At 33.0% G+C, this 20,415-nt stretch overlaps 1 protein-coding gene across 1 annotated transcript in view; it reads left to right on the forward strand.

Moving 5' to 3' along the window:
* The window catches only part of LOC129958141 (N-acetylgalactosamine kinase-like), a 44,429-nt gene that overhangs the window by 14,060 nt on the left and 9,954 nt on the right, over positions 1-20,415 (forward strand). Inside the window, exons 4-6 of the mRNA XM_056070359.1 lie at positions 9,363-9,520; positions 16,877-17,098; positions 19,682-19,905. Of these exons, the coding sequence (XP_055926334.1) occupies positions 9,363-9,520; positions 16,877-17,098; positions 19,682-19,905 (604 nt within the window). The remainder of the gene's footprint in view (positions 1-9,362; positions 9,521-16,876; positions 17,099-19,681; positions 19,906-20,415) is intronic.

Genomic DNA, 20,415 nt, shown 5'->3' on the forward strand with positions numbered 1-20,415 from the left:
CTTCTGGGTCATGGTATGGCTTCATACGTAAAACGCGGACAACTTCCTTCGGTTTCCGCCTTCTAGAATTAGGATAGAAATCGGCTACTTCATAAGTGACGTCGGACAACCGCCTCAAAACTTGATAAGGGCCAAAGTACCTCTTGAGGAGTTTCTCGGAAAGCCCCTTTTTACGAACTGGAATAAAAATCCACACCAAATCTCCTGGTTCGTATGCCACCATCCGATGTTTGGAGTCATAATGCCGGCGATCTTTCTGCTGAGCCTCGAGAGTTCGTGCACGAGCTAATTGTCTCGATTCTTCTGCCTGATTGATCACATGGCTAACGTAATCGTCTTCTTGGCTGAACTCGTTGGGGCACAGAGGAAACATCGTATCCAATGGCGTTTCAGCTTCTTACCCATGTAGAAGGTAGAAAGGCGTAAAACCTGTCGTGTCCTGCTTGGCAGTGTTGTAGGCGAATGTGACGAACGGCAATATCTGGTCCCAGTTCTTCTGTTCGGCATCAACATACATAGAAAGCATATCTGCAAGCGTTTTGTTGAATCGCTCTGTGAGACCATTTGTTTGAGGATGATAGGCTGTTGTCATTCGATGAGTGATATTGCACAGTCGATTAATATCGGACATCAACTTGGACTGGAAAACTTGTCCACGGTTTGTAATGATAACTCGTGGAGCTCCATGCTTCAGGATTATGTCTTCTAATAGGAATTTGGCGATTTGTGTAGCTTCAGCCGTCGGTAAAGCTCTAGTGAATGTGTACCGTGTCAAATAATCGGTGCATGCTACAATCCATTTGTTGCCATCGTCAGATTTTGGAAATCGTCCTAGCAGATCGATTCCGATGCGATGGAAAGGAGAGGTGGAATAGGCACGAGATGACCTGGTGGCTTCTGAGGAATTGATTTTCTCCTTTGACATTCTCGGCAGTGCATCACATATCTTCGAACATTTCTGTACAAGCCTGGCCAATGAAATGGCTTTCTTATTCTATCATATGTCCTGGTGAATTCTAGATGTCCGGCAGTTGGGTCGTCATGGAGAGATTCTAGAATACTGAGCCGTAAATGCTTCGGAATCACTGGTAGAAATTTCCTTCCGGACAGATCAAAATTCTTCTTGTAGAGGACTCCTTCGATTGATTCAAAGTTTCCCAGCCTACTTGTTTCGGTACTTTGTTGGTCTCTTATTATTTTTGTCAATACCGGATCTTTCATCAGTTCTTCTGAGAGATTAGTGAATAAAGTGGCACCTATGGAATCCCCATACCATGAAGCATCGACTTTTAATGGGTTTTTGGACAGACTATCAGCATCTTTGTGTTTTCTTCCACTTTTGTACACAACTGATACGTCGTATTCTTGGAGTCGCAGCGCCCATCTAGCGAGTCTTCCAGAGAGATCCTTCAGTCCTGTCAGCCAACACAGGGAATGATGGTCAGTGACGATCTTGAAAGCCTTTCCAAAGAGATATGGTCGAAACTTAGTTATAGCCCATATGGCCGCAAGGCATTCTCTTTCAGTTGTGGAATAGTTTATCTCAGCCTTCGTCAGAGTACGGGAGGCATAAGCTATTACTTTTTCCTTTCCATCTTGTATTTGAACTAATACTGCGCCGATTCCGTATCCACTCGCGTCAGTGTGAAGTTCCGTTGGTGCATTTTCGTCATAAAGGCCTAAGACAGGATCGGAGGTAAGATCTTTCTTTAAATTATTAAAAGCTTCCAATTGTTCAGGTCCTCACCAGAATTTTGTGTCCCCCTTCAGTAACAACTGTAGAGGTTCGGCTTTATGGCAAAAGTCCTTTATAAATCGTCGATAGTAAGACCAAAGTCCCGGAAAGCTTCTGATGTCATGGATATTCCTGGGCAAGGGAAAGTCACTCACGGCCTTTATTTTTTCTGAGTCTGGTCGTACGTCATCACTGGATACTAGGTGTCCCAAGATCTTTATCTTTTGTGCTCCAAAGCGACATTTTTTTTGGATTAAGGATAAGGCCTGCGTTCTGTATACACTGAAGGACGGTATTCAACCTCTGAAGATGCTCACCGAATGTTTCTGAGAACACCACAATGTCATCTAAATAGCAAAGGCACATTGTCCATTTTAAATGTCGCAGAAGATTATCCACCATCCTTTCAAAAGTTGCAAGAGCGTTGCATAAGCCAAATGGCATCACTTTAAACTCGTATAATCCCTCAGGTGTTATAAAAGCTGTTTTTTCACGATCGGATTCATCAACTTCTATTTGCCAGTAACCGGAGTAGAAATCCATAGACGAAAAGTATTTTGCCCCCTTCAGGCAATCCAAGGTGTCATCAATACGCGGCAATGGATACAAGTCTTTCTTGGTAATTTTGTTGAGTCGACGATAATCAACACAAAAACGCCAGCTTCCATCTTTTTTCCTGACCAAGACGACTGGAGATGACCATGGACTTTCTGATGGTTGAATGGCGCTTCCTTCTAACATTTTGGTTACTTCCTCGTTGATAATGCGGCGTTCAGATGGGGACACTCTGTAAGCTCTCTGACTAATAGGTAAGTGGTCGCCTGTGTTTATTCGGTGTTTTACATTGAGTTGACTTCCTTTCTTGATCAAAAATTTCTGAAAACCTCTGGAGTAGATGCAACATTCTTTCTTTTTGGTCGATCCTCAAATCCGGAGCTATCATCGTGGTGCAGTCAATGACACCTAACTTTGCCTTTGAAGTGGTCATGGAATAAAGCGATCCTTCGTCTATGGTATTTACGCAGTCTTTGCGTAAGGGTGCGGCATATCCGATGCACATGCCTTTAGGGATGATCTGAGGTTCCCCTTGTCCGTTGGCAACCCATAGTTCGGCTTTACCATTAAGGAGCGTTACTATAGTAGACGGAATAACAACTTCCTTGTTCAAGAGGAGCATCCTATTTCCTTCCACTATTACGTCGATAGCCCGAAGGTTCTTACGGCTTAAGACAGTGATCTTTCTGATAGAACGAGCAGGTAGTACTGTATAATCTTCCAACGTGAATAAACGGCTGGAGTCTGGAGTTAGGGATTCTCGAATGACGTCTTGAAACAAAAGCTCCGAACGACCACAATCTATAACAGCTTGAGAAGCGCCCAAAAAGTTCCAACCAAGGATGATATCGTGACTGCATTGCGGCAAAATAAAAAATTCAAAAGCTTGAGGTCGGCCATTGATTTCGAGTCGAAGTGTACATTTTCCCACTGGTCTCACGTAATTTCCATCGGCGACTTTTAAAAGAACATTGTTAGTTGTTGGAAACATAATTTTCTTCAGTAGGCGACGATACTTCTCCGAGATAACAGAAAATGAGGCTCCAGAGGCCACAAGGACAGGTACTGGCTCATTGTCGACGATTACTTCAATATTATTTCCGGACATCTTTGCGGCAATAGGAGGATTTTTGTCACTAGCGACCTTACCCCCAAGGAAAGTCTTCTTAGTTTTCCTCATTTCTGGAAAGATTGACTGGATCTTCTATATGGTGACGGAGATCTATGGCGGCGTGTCGGCGATCGTCCTCGTGATGGACTGGGTGACAAACCTCGGGCTGCTGGTCGGCTGTATTCGTCGGCATAGCGTCCCTCATTCGACGGCGGACGGCCGAAATCTCTTCTATTAGCCCGATATGCCTCAAAAATAGCTTTGCGATCTCGGCAGTATCGAATTACATGGCCTGGGCGGTCACAATGGAAACAGACGGGTCTCTTATCAGGGGTGCGCCAGGCATCTGTCTTCCTCTGTGGTTGTAGTGCTACGGGCGTAGGTCGTCTGGCAACGTCAGCATAGGAAGGTTGGCGTCTTGGTTTGACCTTTGTCCACTCTGGTGTTGTCTGTGACAAAGGAGCCAAAGCATTTTCCACATCCTCTCGAACAATGGCTTCAATGCCTTTGTCTTGGAGTTTGGGATCGACTACTGGAGATACGAGTCGCTGGACCTCCTCACGCACTATTTGACGTACTAGTGATACCAGATCCAGTTGTTGGTCAATTGCAGCCATTGGCACGACATTTGGAAGCCTTTCAAATTTCTTACCCCGGATCCTCTTTTGCTGCATCTCTTCGATCTTTCTACACCATTTAATAAAGTCCTCTGTAGTAGTTATTTCTTTCGTCAGTAGTGCCTGTTAAACATCTTCGGCGACTCCTTTCATCAAATGAGATACTTTCTCTTCTTCTGACATATCTGGTTTGACTTGATGGCATAACCCCAACACGCTTTGGATGTACGGCTGCGGGCTTTCGCCGGATTTTTGAGCTCTATTCTTTAGCTCATCTTCTGCCTTCTTTACATAGTGCTGTGTTTCTCCAAATGCCTCTTTTAACATAGATTTGAAAACATCCCAAGAAGTCAATTTATCTTCATTGTTTTCGAACCATAGTTTTGCTGTGCCGTCCAAGAAGAAGAACACATTTGCGAGACAAGTCATGTCATCCCATCTGTTGAATTTCGACACTCTGTCATATTCTTTAAGCCCTTTGTTTGGATTCTGTCCCACATCTCCTCTAAATACAGATGGATTTCTGTTTTGTGGCTGTGCGGGTGTCAGGATGAGCTCTCTAGTTTCCTGTTCCACAGACATTTTCCTTGTCTTTCTGGGTGGTGGATACTAAAGTCCAAATTCTGGTTCAAGGCCTTTAAGGGGATCGCTTCTTCGTAATTCCGTTTCCACGCTGACTGGAATCGTACTCGGCGCTTCCACCAAAGAATGTCACGTAGTTACTTTAGTATGGAACTCAAAGACACACACAAGAAATAGAGCTAAACTAGTTTATTAATTGAACTCAGAACTCAGTGACTGACAAATCTTTTGCTTTTATACTAGCAGGGAAAGTTCCAGAACACTTGTCTGGTAAACTAAGTAAGTATCTTCTGGAACATGAAATAAAGAGAAACATAAAATCAAGGAATTAAATATTTACATATACTATGAATCGCATTGTCTCTAGCGGGATTCGAACCCACGGTCTCTTGATTATGAGACCAGTGCCATGAGCATTCGGCCATGGAGATTCGAGTGTCTTTCTTCTATGCGGCAATATTATAATTGAATTATATAACTATCAAAATTTGAAGTTTTAAAATATTTTGATAAAGAAGCTATTAAAGTACGAATTACATAAAATATTTAATTATTAAAATTTTAACGAGCATTGAGATTGACGAACCGGCTGGTCTCCAAAGGCGGCTAGTATCAAATAAATCTCAGATTGCTAAAACCCAAAAGAGCATTTATTTCATTTTATTGCACTGAGATTCCAATAAATTAACCAAACGTGACTGAGATTGATTTTTAGCATGAATATTCATTTTCAAATTGCAACCAATATATATTTTTTTATTAGAAATTTAAGCATTTCATTTTCTTTCAAAATATTTTTTGAATTCGCCTTTATGGTTGATCCAGCTCTAGATATTTCAATATCAACCAGAAATCTTTATTAGGAATGGAATGCATTGGTTCCAGTATATTTAAGTGAAATTTTATTTCATTAGCAAAGAAAAAAAATCCAAAAAATCGCATAATAGAATTTTAAGCAAATGAAAATTTTTCAGTCTTTATATAATGGAGAAAATTTTATTTTCATTTCGAAGCGATTGTTAATCAGATTGGAAGTTTATTAGAAAAAGAAAGTAGAAAGGTCCTTTTTTTATAATAAAGATATTGCACTTAGGTTTTCAAATAAATTTCAAAAATATTTTAATTAGATCAATAAAGTAGAAGTAAGTTTAGGATTTTAAATTACGGAAATAAATGTTGATTTACAGAAGAAAATTCATATGACGTTATCTGGTTGTTATCTGGTTAAAAATGCATGTGGTGATGAAGCAATTCATCATACGGATTCATATTTTTTCTCTTTATTTTGCTAGAATTAAATTATTATTTATTTTTATTTTCTCGTATAATAAGTATACAATACACTGTAATTGTCTAATAATTTGACCCCGTGAATTTATTGAAATTTCATGTTTTATATCTGCTTGGGGAAAAAAAAAAAAAAAAAAAAAGCTTATCTGATATTTTATTCACCTCAGGAAGGATGTAAAAGTGAATGCATTTGAAAGAAAAGAAGTCCACATTTGCCTCCCAAGAAAGGAAAATTATCATAAGACCGGTTACTCAATATCGGCTTTGATGGCATCATTTCCGGTATCTATATATCAAATTTTTAAAATGAAGCTATCTACAGATTTGATTTAGTCCAAAGCACAAGCTCTTATTACTGCAACAGAAAAAGTGAAGATAAATTTTATTTACTTTAATCTTTATGGAAATTAGTTGACTAATATTTAATTTAGATTCAATGATTTAATTTTTTAGCTACATTATAATAATTTACATATTTCAGGAAAAATATAAAATTATGTTTAAAGCACAGATAAAATAGTAGTTCTAACCAATCGAACATTTTTAATAAATATAAGATAGCATTGATTTTCATTCCTCATAGAAAAAAAAAAAAAAAATGCTTTTTTAAAAGGAAATACAGAAATTTGTAAATATATTTAACTATCAGTTAAAATAGATCTGTTTTTATAGCTCAAATTTGAAAACATTATGTTCACCGAAATCTAAAGTTTTTAAACTATAGGATTAATGCTTCAATTTTACTGAAAAAAAAAATCATAAAAATGCATAAGTCTCAAATCTAGTCATTGTCGGTAGAAAGAAAGACATTAAAATATAAAATATGATTCGTTAAAAATCTGAATCCAGCAACATAAGTATTCTTTTTTCTAATAAGAAATTCTTCTTAATATTCTACATTATTTACATCAACTGAATAAATGTTTTTTTATAAGAATGAAAACCTTCTTTATATAAAAATTATCTGCTCTGCAAATTATCCAATGGCGATTATCAGTAGTTAAAATTCACGTATCACGACGAGTAGAAGGATAGAAACAATTAGAAATAATATACAGTCTTTCAAAAAGTAGGCATGTCAAAGCGTTTCTAATCAGCAGGAGGAATTTTTCAGTTTTTTTCGAAACATTTCAAAAACTTTTACAGATATGCAAGTAATTTTTAGGATTCCGATATTTTAATATCTAACTTTGCTGTCATGTAAAAATTTTACTACGTTACAATTCACTTTTTTTTTCATAGCCATGTTTAAAAATTTGTAACGAATATTTTTTTTTAATTTAAAAATATATTTCGGCCATTTGTATAGCAAAATTATGCTCTTTCAATGTTTGAAAAAAATAGAGAAATGTATTATAGTTTCCGAGATATCGCCGAAAGGTTTTATGATTCATTTAAAGTTGGAAGTGTCATTTTTCAAAAGTTTATCTCTTGAGATTTTCAGCAACTTACAAAAATGATATTTTTTTTTTTTTTTTTTTGGAGGGTCGGGGGGCTATTTTCTTGACGGGTATAAAATTGTTAGACGTAATGGGAAAATTTGTAGATACTAATTAATCGATTATGTTAATTAGCACAGTTAATCTATGTATCTATCTAAACCTGTTCTCTTGAGCCATTTCCATCGATAATGGTTTTGTGAAGATGCGATAGTAAATAAATTTACAGAGGTGTTCCATTATTTTTGTTGACGACTGTACAATTTAATAACTTCTCGTTTTCTTATAAAATGAAAGTTGTCGCAAGTACTTCTTTTAAAATAACTAATTATTTGCATTGCATTGCATTGCTATTTTTCTTAATCGGCCAAAATATGAATGATTTTAGCATACTTAACATTAGAATGCATACTTAGAAAAGTATGTGTACAAAGTTTATTTGTGAGGCAGTGTATAGTTTTTGCACAGGCGGCGCGTAAACACCTCGTGTTTAATTTGGATAGCTTTATATAAATATTCAAAAAATACTATTTATGCACTGCATTGTATGTATATGTTGTTGTTGTTATTCTGTTTTCTTCTATGGATGGTAGAACAAAGCATAGTATTTTAATTTACAGCAGAGTCTCATGTTGAAATATCATTTTTGAAAGTACTTTTTACCCTATTAGTACATAGCAATGGTGCACAAAGATGGATTCATAAGTTGATAAATCAATTTTATAAGATTTATTAAAATTTATTAAGTGATTACAATTTATAAGATTTATTAAATGCTAAAATTGATTTTTTATCATTGTATATATGCAGTTAATCGATTTAATCTATAACAAAATTATCAAAATATATATTTTTAGTTACTGATTTTTTCCTCGTATATTAGATTTCTCTCTAGCAAAAAGGTACGCCAGTTATATTCTGTTTCTCAGAAATACGCAGAGGACACAAGTTTGAAAATATTTGTATCTTCCCACTAATTCACTTATTTAGATTTTATTGTATCAGTAAGTTTGCTAATGATTCAAAAGATTTTTTAGGAAAACATATCTCACATCAATTCCGGTGAACAACTCGATCTTGACGAAAAGAATTTATCCCTTCATCGTTTAGTAGATGTGTATGTTTTTAAACATTCTTTCTCTTGGCTTAATAAAATTTAATTTGGATTTTGTAGTACGTAGTCAAACATTGACAGTTTAATATTTTGAATCATGGGGACTTACCTGGTCAAATGTGTGCTGCATATTAGATTTTGTCACTTTTTTGCCCTTGTTGCACTGGCTTAAATCCAGTTTAATGAAATTACAGTGCTCAAAATGTTCATGAGATTATATTCAATACAGAATTTTGTTAAATCTTTTATAATTGAAGCAAAAATATTCGTTAAATTCTGAATAAATTACTTTTTGAAAAAGGTGGGCAAGCATTTAAATGAAGAGGCCTGATGATAAAAAGACTTGATCTTAACGTAGCAGACATCATAAAGGGGGGTGGGGGGGGAATCTGCATTTGATTGTTAGATGGCATGCGTAGTTACGAATCTCATTTGACAGTGACGTCGTATGAAATGGCTTTATTGTCAATTTAAAATCGAGTAAAAAAATTTCAAAATTTAAAGGAACATTTTAAAATGGCCATAGATTTACACTGACAGTATGATAATCAGTGATAATACACAACTGCATATGTGAACACTTAGCGATTTTAAAATCTTCAGATGAGTTTTTGAAAATGCCTGATTTTAGCTGTTGTTGAAATGTTGCCTTTTAATACATAACAATACTAGCAATAATCAAAAATATGTCTTTTTATTCTAAAATAGTTTTGTTTATGTAAATATGTTTTTATTGTTGCTTTGTAGTTGGAAATCCGTAGATAGGGATGTAAGCTTTACAGCGATATCTCTCTCTTATTAAATAAACTTTTTTGGTAATTTTTTTTAATATTTTGTTACATTTTTTGGTAATTTATTGTAATTTAGAGTATTACCATCATTTTCTTAACATTAGTTCTACATTTTGTTTCGCTCGCAGGTACAGCGAAGTTGATTGAATTTAATCCTTTAAGAACATACAATGTACCCCTTCCAGCAGATGTAGTATTCGTTGTCTGCAACAGTTGTGTAGCTATGAACAAGGCAGCAACTTCTCAATTCAACAGAAGAGTCATTGAATGCCGCTTAGCCACCAAAGTAAAGTATTTTCCTTTATTTAGGTACACACCGGCTCATTTTATGATAATTCCATATTTTTCTTACAAACTGAGTATGTTGTTAGTTATAGAATTCATGTTGTTAGTTATAGAATTGGAGATTTATATACAAGAGAATTTAAATTGCTTGTAAAGGTCATATATGTGAATTATTTCTGAAAGTATTGGCAAGGATGGCTGCTAATGTGCAACAAAGAATAAGTAACTACGAAGCAGCTGCATTTGTTACGTCTAGAACAGCTGTTTTGCAAACATACAAAGACAAAAAAAAAAAAGCTTTCAATACATACTTTCACTCGCAATTAAATATTAAATCAAAAATTTATCAGGATTGTCTGTTATAATACAAAAATAACAGCGACTTTGCGACCAATCTAAACTTAAGTTTTTTTTCCTCCCCTAAACGTGCATCTTTTAAAAAAAGCTAAAAAAAAAAAAAAAAAAAAAAAAAAAAGATAACCCATAATAACGTTTCTAACACTTCACAAAAAGAATTTTTCTACAGAATTAATGAATGAATTTATCTTATCATAAAATCGTTTTATTAATAAGTCGAGATTTTTTTATCTTTTGATCGGTTCATTTTTGAAATATAACAAATTTTTCTTCGATGTTTATTTCTGATATAAAATTAATGAAAAAAATGGTACCTACGTAAAATTCTGCTTAAATATTTAAATCGTTGAAATTTTTTTTTTTTCATAAAATCTGTGCGAATTTCGCGACATTTCTGAATGCTGGTCCTGGACCATTCTCAATGAGCAATAAAACAAAAATAATTCAACACTTATAGATTAATATATTCATATTATCCAGCATTTTATCAAAAACAAGATATCTTTGTAAAGTTATTGAAGAAATTTAATCTAGTAAAAACATGATAAAAATCTGAATCATCCCATAAATTTACAGAGATAATCAATAGAACTGCGGAATTTTATTCTTCCCGGCAAAAAGCGAAAGTAAGCCAATAATAAATAAATGTGAATTTTAAGATCATGAATCTGCACAATTTCAAAAAAGATTACTTGAATTGACAAAAAAAGAACGATGAAAGTGTGATAATATTTGCGAGGTGTAACTTGTTTAGATAATAACATTAGAAAGTGAAAGTAAAACTTCAAGGTCGTTATTTAAACACATAAAATGCAAAGTTTTACTGCAAACGATAAAAGTAAAGATAATGTAATAAGATTATTTCTTTGTTTCAATGTAGGACTTTTTCGATAACTTTAAATTTTTAAGATAAATCCAGTGTTAAGTAATGTGAATATAAAGCACCACTTACAACAAAGGGAGAAAAAAAAATGAAAAAATATTGAAGGCGTGAAAGAATTGTATCACAAACAGATACGTCTAACTTTGAATGTTAGAACTATCATCATTTTTTCAAACCGCTCTTAACATTGGCCCTTTTATATATATCACCGCCCTAGAAATGACCTTGTTTGAATTATATATATATCCCTTACCGGTGTTCATCTGTCCGAACTGTGTTCCCATTATGAACATTGCTCAACAATGATTTTATTGCCAATGTCATTCTACGGATTTTAAAATAATTCCATGGTGCTGATTCCGATTGTTTTTTGTAAGACTGATTCTAGTTTTCAAGATAAGGTGAAAATTAAATTTTAATAGCAATACGTACACAGCACTCAAATAGCGCTAAAACAGTCTCAAATGCACACCAAAAGTTAAATCAATGCAATAAATCATCTCACCGTAAACTTTGGCAACTTTGCCACATTTTTTTTCCAACTGCTATATAAACTAGCAGTTTATAAAAAGCACTTCAAAACCATCACAAGCCATTAGTTGCGATCGCTTATTTTACATTCTATTTAAACTATAGAAACATGACAATTTAAGTAAATGTGTATGTTTTAAAACAGAAACAGCATTGAAAAAGTTTCCGTAGAAAGAGGCAACTTTTTCTACTCTGTTAAAACTTGTCAAACCTCCTAAGACATATGAGCATAAAAATTATATAAAAAAACTGTAAACTATAAATTTATTTTTTAACTATAAAAACACTTTACATACTAGTATTATTTTTTTTATCGTGAAAAAAGTTGTGCAAAAATATTCAAAACATAAAAACTGGTAAGTTTAAAATTCACTAACTTCAATGTCTAAAAGCAATTTTTGCAATTTCTTTAGAAAAGTCGTATTTCTCACGGTTTTCTTTGTAAGGAAGGTCAATCATGTGCGCGATTTTGTATATTTTTCTTCGTGTTTGCCTGGAAAATAAAAAGTTTTCCTTCTGTCATTTGTACTAAGATATGTTACGTGAAACTCCCCTTTTCCATACATTTGAGTGAGTTTATCAACAAGAGGCTTGATACTCTTTTTCCCCTAGAACTTTTCTACAATAAACATTCCAAGCTTTACTTTTGAGTCCGTCTCGTGAATCGCTTTGATTAACATTTCATCATGTTAGTCAGGATGTGTCATATGAAGAAAATGCACAGTCAAATTCATCTCTGCTGTTATTGTTATTCATCTGATTGTTGTTTCTTTTACGAGCCCTTAACCCCAGTTTTATTTGCTATTTAAGTATGTGGAAGGAATTGATCTTTTTCCATTAACTGTTAAAATGTGTTTTCTGCCTCTCCAAAGAATCTTTAAAATCTTTCATGAGGAGCATCCGGAGGCATTGAACTTGGAGAGAGGCAAGGATCTCCTAATCGCTGCTCTATAAATTCGATCATTTTGGTTTCTCCGAATGGAGACGACTTCCAGTCTCACTGATTCTGGGGAGATTATTACAACTTATAAGTGATTTTCCACTATAGTCTGTGTATTTTCTGTAGGCGGTTCAAGGTCACATTTTCTATCTCGTTATTGGTTGTCTGGTACGAGTAACGCGGTAGAAAAATGTGACCTTGAACCGCCTATAGAAAATACACATACTAGTAATTTCCTTATTAACCACAGCTGAGACAACGAATCGCAACGTAGTATCATCATAATTTTGAGACTTCTTCCCAACTAACTCCTAATGTGTCTTAGCATCTGAAATACTTATAAAGCAAACACAGAAAATTCGCGATTTATATACAATAATTTAAAAAAAAAAAAAAAAAAAGGTTTCCAAAGTGCAATTTTTCCAAGCCGTATTATTAAACTGAAATGTAATATGAAATTTAAAATTGATGCTAAAGAGGAGTTGTATGGGGTTTTAAGCGAAACAAGTGGTTTTATTTACGTTTGAATGAATGGGTTGACTACCAAAATCAAACTTGAAACAAAAGCACTATTAAAACTTATAAACACCTTATAAGGGTTAAAACGTACAAAAAAAAAGCTATCGTTAAACATCTTCCCACTCCGATGAAATCTTTGGCATTTTCATCGCTTGGTTCAAGACCATTCAGGTAACCATACGTCATTTTTTTTCAAAAGCCGGTCTTCCACTTTACAATGCTTCTCAATTATCAGTATATAAATCAGAAAATAAATCCATACAAAAACCTCATGAATTCTATGTCAAAATTTAAAGCAATATTAATGATTGAAATAAAGAAATTTCAACAAATCTAAATAGATCAATAATTATGGCACATTAAAATAATAGAGGCAGAGAGGCAAATATGGAATATCATAAATATTTGGCAAAGATATTATTACTAGAAAGGTTGATTTTCAGAAAATTTCATAGCAACATTTTTCAATAAACTGTTTACTATCGGCACGCGAAATATTTTTATGTAATTTTTGAAAGATCAGCAATATTTAAAAATATTTATTTTAGTGTAAAATTCTTAAATATCGAACTCTATTTTTGGTAGAACATAAATATACATCACTTAAAAATCGTTTATAGAAATGGATAAAAAAAAATGGAAAGTATTTTATTAGCAGCAAAATAATACATTATAATATAATAAGCTTAGTTAGGGAAACAATTGTGATAAAAAAAGTTGTAGATTTTAATTATTATCTATGGAATTCCGTGAACAGGTTAGATTATAGAGTGCTATCTAATGATTATGTAAATTGCTCTTATAGCTTCCAATAGATTGCTCTTACAGCTTCCAATATTCTGTATTCTTTACATAAGAAACATTGGAGCATTCTTCTGCTTTGTTGCCCTTAAGCAAGCTACCGTTATAAAATACTACACTTCAGAGTCTGGAGCTTTTATTTTAAAGATGCTTTGTATGTGAGATTATTCCTAAACACTGTATCAGCCATAAGAATCCTCCTCTGATTCTTTTTGGAATTTTTTTATTGATCGTTTTTCAGGTGTTTATTTCAAGGTTCAGGATGACACATATAGATTACCATTTCATATTTGGCACCCTTCTGGTATTCCATATTTATCGCCTACTGGGCAGTTGTTTTGGGAAATTTTAAATATGGATTCAATGATCGAAACCCGGATTTATTTTGGACGAAAATAAGTCTGAAATGTGCCCACATATATATCACAAACATAGAAATAAAAGTTAAATGTAAAAATAGTAAGGGGAAGATGACTTAATAAAATTTACACCTTCCAAAAAAACCCCACAAAAATGTCCGTTATAAAAAAACGGTGACAGCCACAACAACAGATAACACTAAAGTAGTGGCGGTCCAAATAGAAACTTTTCATTTAATTTCCACTAGATTGCAGAACGAGGAATAAACTACCCTGTTTCATTTTTGTACCATATTTATCTTCTTTCTTCTGATGGTATATTATAAATTCATGATAATGCTACATTAAGTCCAATAAAATGAAGCCTAAATAAGTTGATTCAATTAATTCGTGAAAAAAGCACTTCTTACAGGGTTTATTTTTATCTGCTTTAAAAGTTTCTGCAGCAGATAAAGAAGATAGAAGTTGGAGGCTCCTTCAGTAAGTTAAAATGTGGATTATATGTGTTACGCCGTTGGCAAGTGGCGTAGCGATCAGTGGTTAAGCGGGGGTAAATGACCCGGGCTCAAGATGGAGGAAGCACCATGATGACAAAATGTTATTGTGTTTGTGTCACAGTTTAAGGTCAAATATGATGAGGCGACGAAAAAATAATACCAATCTTCGTACGCCATTTACATTTTCTAAACCACTGTTCTTAAATAGGTGGTGGTGGTGGGGGCGAAAAAATAAAATTATGCTCTAGGCATCCTTGCACCTGCCTTGATATTTTTGTTCCATCACTTTGATATCCCGGTGGGACTTCTGTTTGTTTCTTACTAAAATGACCTTGATTGTCTGGAAATTTGTCTAATGATTATGTAGAATTCGTATTTATATTAATATCAATTTTTACAATGCCTTTCTTCAACGTAATTCTTTGTATGAGTTCAAAGTATTGAATTTTTGCTTAAAATTTAAATTGGATAAATTGCTATTGGATAACGAAATAAAATACTTAAATATAACAACTGAACTGTTTCATCCTTTATAAATGTCATCAAAGTATCAGAAAATTGACTGTTAAATCAACTATTTTTATTATTTGGAAGTATGGAAAAATTGGTTAAATATTTTTAGATTCTGCCTTGCTGTTCTAAATTATCAATTAACAGCACAGTTAATGCACAGTAGCAATTTTTCATTAGACAGTCATTGTATTTTTGAAACACTTTGTTAACTTTCACATCAATTTATTGCTTTGTTTCAGTGATATGACATAATCATTAACTTCAGATTCATTGATAATGATGGTATATTATACTATTTATTTGTTTCCTTATGTTCATAACATTAATTTATCAATTTATTTTATTATTCAAACTTACGTTGTAAAAAACAAGAAAAATCTTGTTATTAATGAGTTAATCCTTTTTTATTATAAATGTACGTAATTGTTCGAATCCTAATAAAATTTCTTTTCTCGTAGTTTCATTGTTCGCAATATTTCCCGTTTGCTTCTCCTTTCGCCATATTTGCCGAGCGACCATTGTTAGGAAAACGGCTATAAATAATTAAATTTGATCCTAATTGGACCGACAATAGGCTATTAAACGTTCTAAGGAATTAGTTTAATTAAATTATTTGGTGGCTATAAGTTCGAAAAAGACTTAAGTTATTTATTATGTACCGCTAAAATTTCGTCATGTAGGGGAAAAAAAAAAAAAAAGAATGGATAGGGAGATTTTTTTTATTTCTACTTTGCTTTTTCATTTTCGGAATAGAAAAATTCCGTAGGTTTTTCAAGAAAGGATCTGAATTATGAACTATGAATTGGAACTTTTCTTTTTCTAACATTAGTTTTCTGAATATCTTCTAATCCAATGCAGACATTTCATGAAAATTTCCAGTTATGATCTTTTTTATTCAAAAATACTCCAACGCAAAAATTTACGGTGCTTTTAAAATTTGATAGTAAATATTTAAAAACAAAATCAATATTATTCCTTTATTTTGCTTCTGAAATAGCGCTGATGTTTTCAAAAAAACGATTACAAAATTTCATTAAAAGTTTGAAAAACTAATTGAATTTTAAACGGGTCGTTTTATAATTTTCCAAATTTCTTTCAACTATACATGAAAATATAAAGTCTTATTTTCATATGGGGCCAGGGTGGCCTGGTGGTAAGGTCTCGCCTTCGGATCCGGAGGATTTCAGGCTCGAGACCCGATTCCACCGAAGAACCGTCATGTAAGCAGGTCTGATACATGCCAAATGTCCTCCCTCTGGTGTGGTGTGGAAGTTTGGAGAGGAGTGTGCCAACTCATGTGTCGTCCTCGTCATCTGACCGCGGATCAAAATTACGAAGTCCGTCTCAAAATAGCCCTAGTGTTGCTTTTAAACGGGATGTTAATATAACTAAACTAAACTAAACTTATTTTCAGATGATAGTTCAAATTTAAAAAATAAGCACTCACACACAAAGAAATTCATTCATGATCGAACTCTATTATTATGTTGCCTTTGTGTTTGCATCTCTGATTCGTTAACTGTAGTAATGAAGTTAATCCACAAAAAGTGTGTTCTTGATTTTTATTTAAAAAAAAATTAGACGTATGTCTAAGTAAATCTATTCGAATATTTCAACAGTCTATGCCCGAAGTTTCTGAATAGAATCTAGAATTATTAGAAGATTCTAAATTTAACATTTAATTATCATAATCCCCAAAAAGTGTGTTCTTGATTTTTTATTTAAAAAAAATCGACGTATACCTAAGTAAATCTATTCGAATATTTCAACAGTCTATGCCCGAGATTTCTGAATAGAATCTAGAATCATTAGAAGATTCTAAATTTAACATTTAATTATCATATCATAACAGGCTCGTCAAATTTAATGTTTAATTAATGCTTGTTATATGTTATATTAATGCTTTTACTAATGAATATTTTTTGTTCTTTGAGTCTAAATTATATTTCTGTTTTAGGTTTTAGCAAAGAAGCACGGTTTTGAGTGGCGTAATGTAGAGAAACTTGCTGAGCTTCTTGTTCTACTCCAGAAAGATAATTATGCTATGATATCTGTGGTCGAGCATGATCTTCCTCAGAAATCTTACACAAGAAAAGATTTGTGCTCTATTCTTGAAGTGACTGATGCAGAATTTACAACCATACTAAGTGAAAATACTAAACATTTAGAGGAATTTCAGGTAAGAATTCACAGTCATTTGAGAGCATTATGTAACTTTATATGTAAACTTTCTTAAATCTGAACTTAGGGCTACACTCTTATCTCTAATTTCAAAAACATGACTTCTACATCCTCCCCCAACAATAATTGTCTCATGTTGCGGCCACGAAATCTTTCCATTAATTCAGATTAAAAATTAAAATACTAAAAAATAAATCAATAATTTTCACAACAATTCTATGAAAAATACATGAAGGATATGTGGCAAAAAAAGTTATGTTGAATGAAGCAATATTGAAAATCGCGATATTATTTTCTGCTCAAAATGATAATGTGCTTCTTCTTTCAAAAAGTTCCGTAACTTGTTTTATCACGAAAAATTTATTTGAATTTTGTGACTGTTTATTTGGTGTTTCTTCCTTAGTTACTGTCCTATGCAACTATGCCTTTTTGTTATAGAAAATGCAAAAATGTAAATATGGATTGTAGCCTTCTTTTGCTACCTGCTGGACGAGATCGGGGAAATAAACTGGTTGTTTAAATAAGTCGTGTAAGTGCATTTGCCGAGTAATTTGACATCACCTGTGAGTCAGCGCCTTGTGATGGAAAAGTTTTCTTTCCCCTCGACTAAACATTTTGAATACCTGGAGTCACGATCTACTCGTGTGCTTTGCGTATTTGAACTGATTGAAACATGTTCTGACTAATTTATAACGCGATGCATTTTGCTTGTTCAGCGGGAAATGGCATATTTCACTTCTATTTAAAAAAAATATATTAAAAGTTGTGGAACCTTTTGCAAGTTGAAGTATATCATAATTGATTATGCTGACACTACCTTTAATTTAGTTGTATCTGTACCTGAGTATACTACCGAAATATAATCCTTATGTTTAGAAATATTGCCAGGTTATCTTTTTAATGACGTTTTAGACTAATTCTGGCAATCTGTTGAAGTATAAACTATTCTCTTCTGTTTATTAAACTGCCCTAAGTGAAATTTTGAAAATTGGTTATTAGACAACATGAGTAATTACCTTTTCATCAAATTAATGAAAAAAACTGTCCTATAAAAATGCGTCAATTTTCAATTGACATCGAACAATTTTTTTCTCTTTAAAGGTTTTCCTTTCTTATAATAACAAAAAATAGTAAATAAAGATGACTATAAAGATTGGTGAGAGCGGGAGAAAAAGATTAATTTCAAGAAATTTGATATTTTGTCTAATCGCCGCTGGTACCTTTTTATTTTAAACAAAAATGTGAAAGTCCTTTTTTTTTTTTTTTTGATAGGTATTACTCATGTTAACAAGTAAACAAAGGTTTTATTATTTCTAAATGCGATCAAAAAATCATTAATGATCAAAGATTGTTTATCCTTTCTTTATAGAAAAAACTAAAAAGTTTCTTTATAATGCGTAATATTCAACTCAACGGCATGAATGAGATGAATTTTCCATTCATCTTAGTGTTTCTGACTGCTATTTTTAATAAACAAAATTTGGAAGAATTCTATATTTTCATATAATTTAAACTTAGTCTTTAAAAAAAAAAGAACTTATGTCAAAATATAATTACTGTTAAATAGAGCTATATTGATCATGAAAGATTAAACCGTCAAATTGAGCATTTGATAGAAAATGTTTAATTCGGTGATAGAATCAGATGAAAAGAGGAATGAGGATTTCGACTAGAAAGAACTTTGTACTATATATACCTTCTTCACTGGCGCGACAACTCCCATTGGATCCTGGCCTTCCTCAGAATTCCATTCCGTGCTGTCCTGTTTTCGACTAAGGTTTTCCAATTTGTTACCTTAGTAGCTTTCGGATTTTTTTCCAAGCAGCTAAGTTCTGATCTCCCTCTTTTTCAAGTGATTTAGCCGCAAAAATCTTTTTAGCGGCTCGATTGTCATCCAATATTTTTATGTCATGCTCGTTTAATTCTCCGTATTGCTTTAAATTTAATAATATCTGGGCTTCTAAATAATTTCTGAGTTGCTTCTTCAATAATTACGTTCTGTCGGGAGCTACTTCAGATATAGGAAGGACAAACTTCCGTTATAGTGATTGGTACTCGCCACCCTGATGGTACAGGAATGGTATGGGGTCAGCTAACCCCTACCGCTAACGGGAAATTACTCCTACGGGAGGAGTTACTACCGCTTCTGGTGAGGGCCATTATGACTCAACCTTACTTCCTGTCAGTGTTATCATGGCGTCTTTCTCTTCCTATATTTCGACCTTCCTTCCTATATCCTATATCTTTCTCCCATGTTTTAATATTTTATTTTCAAATATTTTTGTAGTGATCTGATCTGATTTTAAATTTTTTTTGTCCCCCCCCCCCGAAAAAAAATCTGTTGGTAGATGCGACTCTGTTACAAATCTCTGGCGTTATGTTGCTAAGTGTGTTTATTACCGAGCCTGAATATTTGAAGCTATTGACAGTTTCAAACTTGCATTCTCCTATTTCAGAATAAGTATTATTAAACATGATGAATATCATATATTTGTTTTTATTCTGGTTCTTGACAAGATGCGTCGTAATATTAATATAATATAATTTTGTGTAAGTTTGGTTTCTTGTAATTCTTATTTAGCTATTAAACCGTGCCAAACATGTATTTGAAGAAGCTGCTCGTGTGAGAAAATTTAAGTCTACATGTGACAGAGGAAATAATGAAGTGGAGGAGCTTGGCCGTCTTATGAATGAAAGTCATAAAAGTTGCAGAGATTTATATGAATGTAGTCATCCTGTTTTGGATGAACTAGTTCAAACTGCCTTAACTGCTGGAGCTGTTGGATCTAGGTTAACTGGGGCTGGGTATGTATATCATTTATTTTTATAAAAATTATCATATTTTAATTTTATATAAATACAAATATTTTAATAACTTGCATTTTTTTAGCTTCCTTTTTCATCTTTATTTCCTCTCTTGTTTTCATTATTTATTTGAATTTGGCATAATATGTGTAGTTTTTTAAAAATTATTATTATTATCAATAAAAGTAAACTGAGGACATTAAAATAGTAATTCAGAAAAAAATTTTACAGTGGTATTTCATGAAATGTGTTCCATATAAAATCGACAAAGCAATTTTTTTTCCCTTCCAAATGTAGGTTTCTTAAATACGTTAAAATTGTTGTTCATTTCTATATTTTCCCCTTCTTTAATGCTAAGAAATGTTTACTAAGTGTCAATTGTTTGCTTGTACATTCTCCTTTTAGAGTATATGTTGGTAGTATTTTGTATAAATTATAAATTTTAAATATTTCCGTCCTTTGTTTCTGCAATTTTTTAGTAAGCTATAAAAGAAGATATTAATTCTATGT

This window comes from Argiope bruennichi, chromosome X1, assembly GCF_947563725.1.
Source record: "Argiope bruennichi chromosome X1, qqArgBrue1.1, whole genome shotgun sequence".
Taxonomy (NCBI): domain Eukaryota; kingdom Metazoa; phylum Arthropoda; class Arachnida; order Araneae; family Araneidae; genus Argiope; species Argiope bruennichi.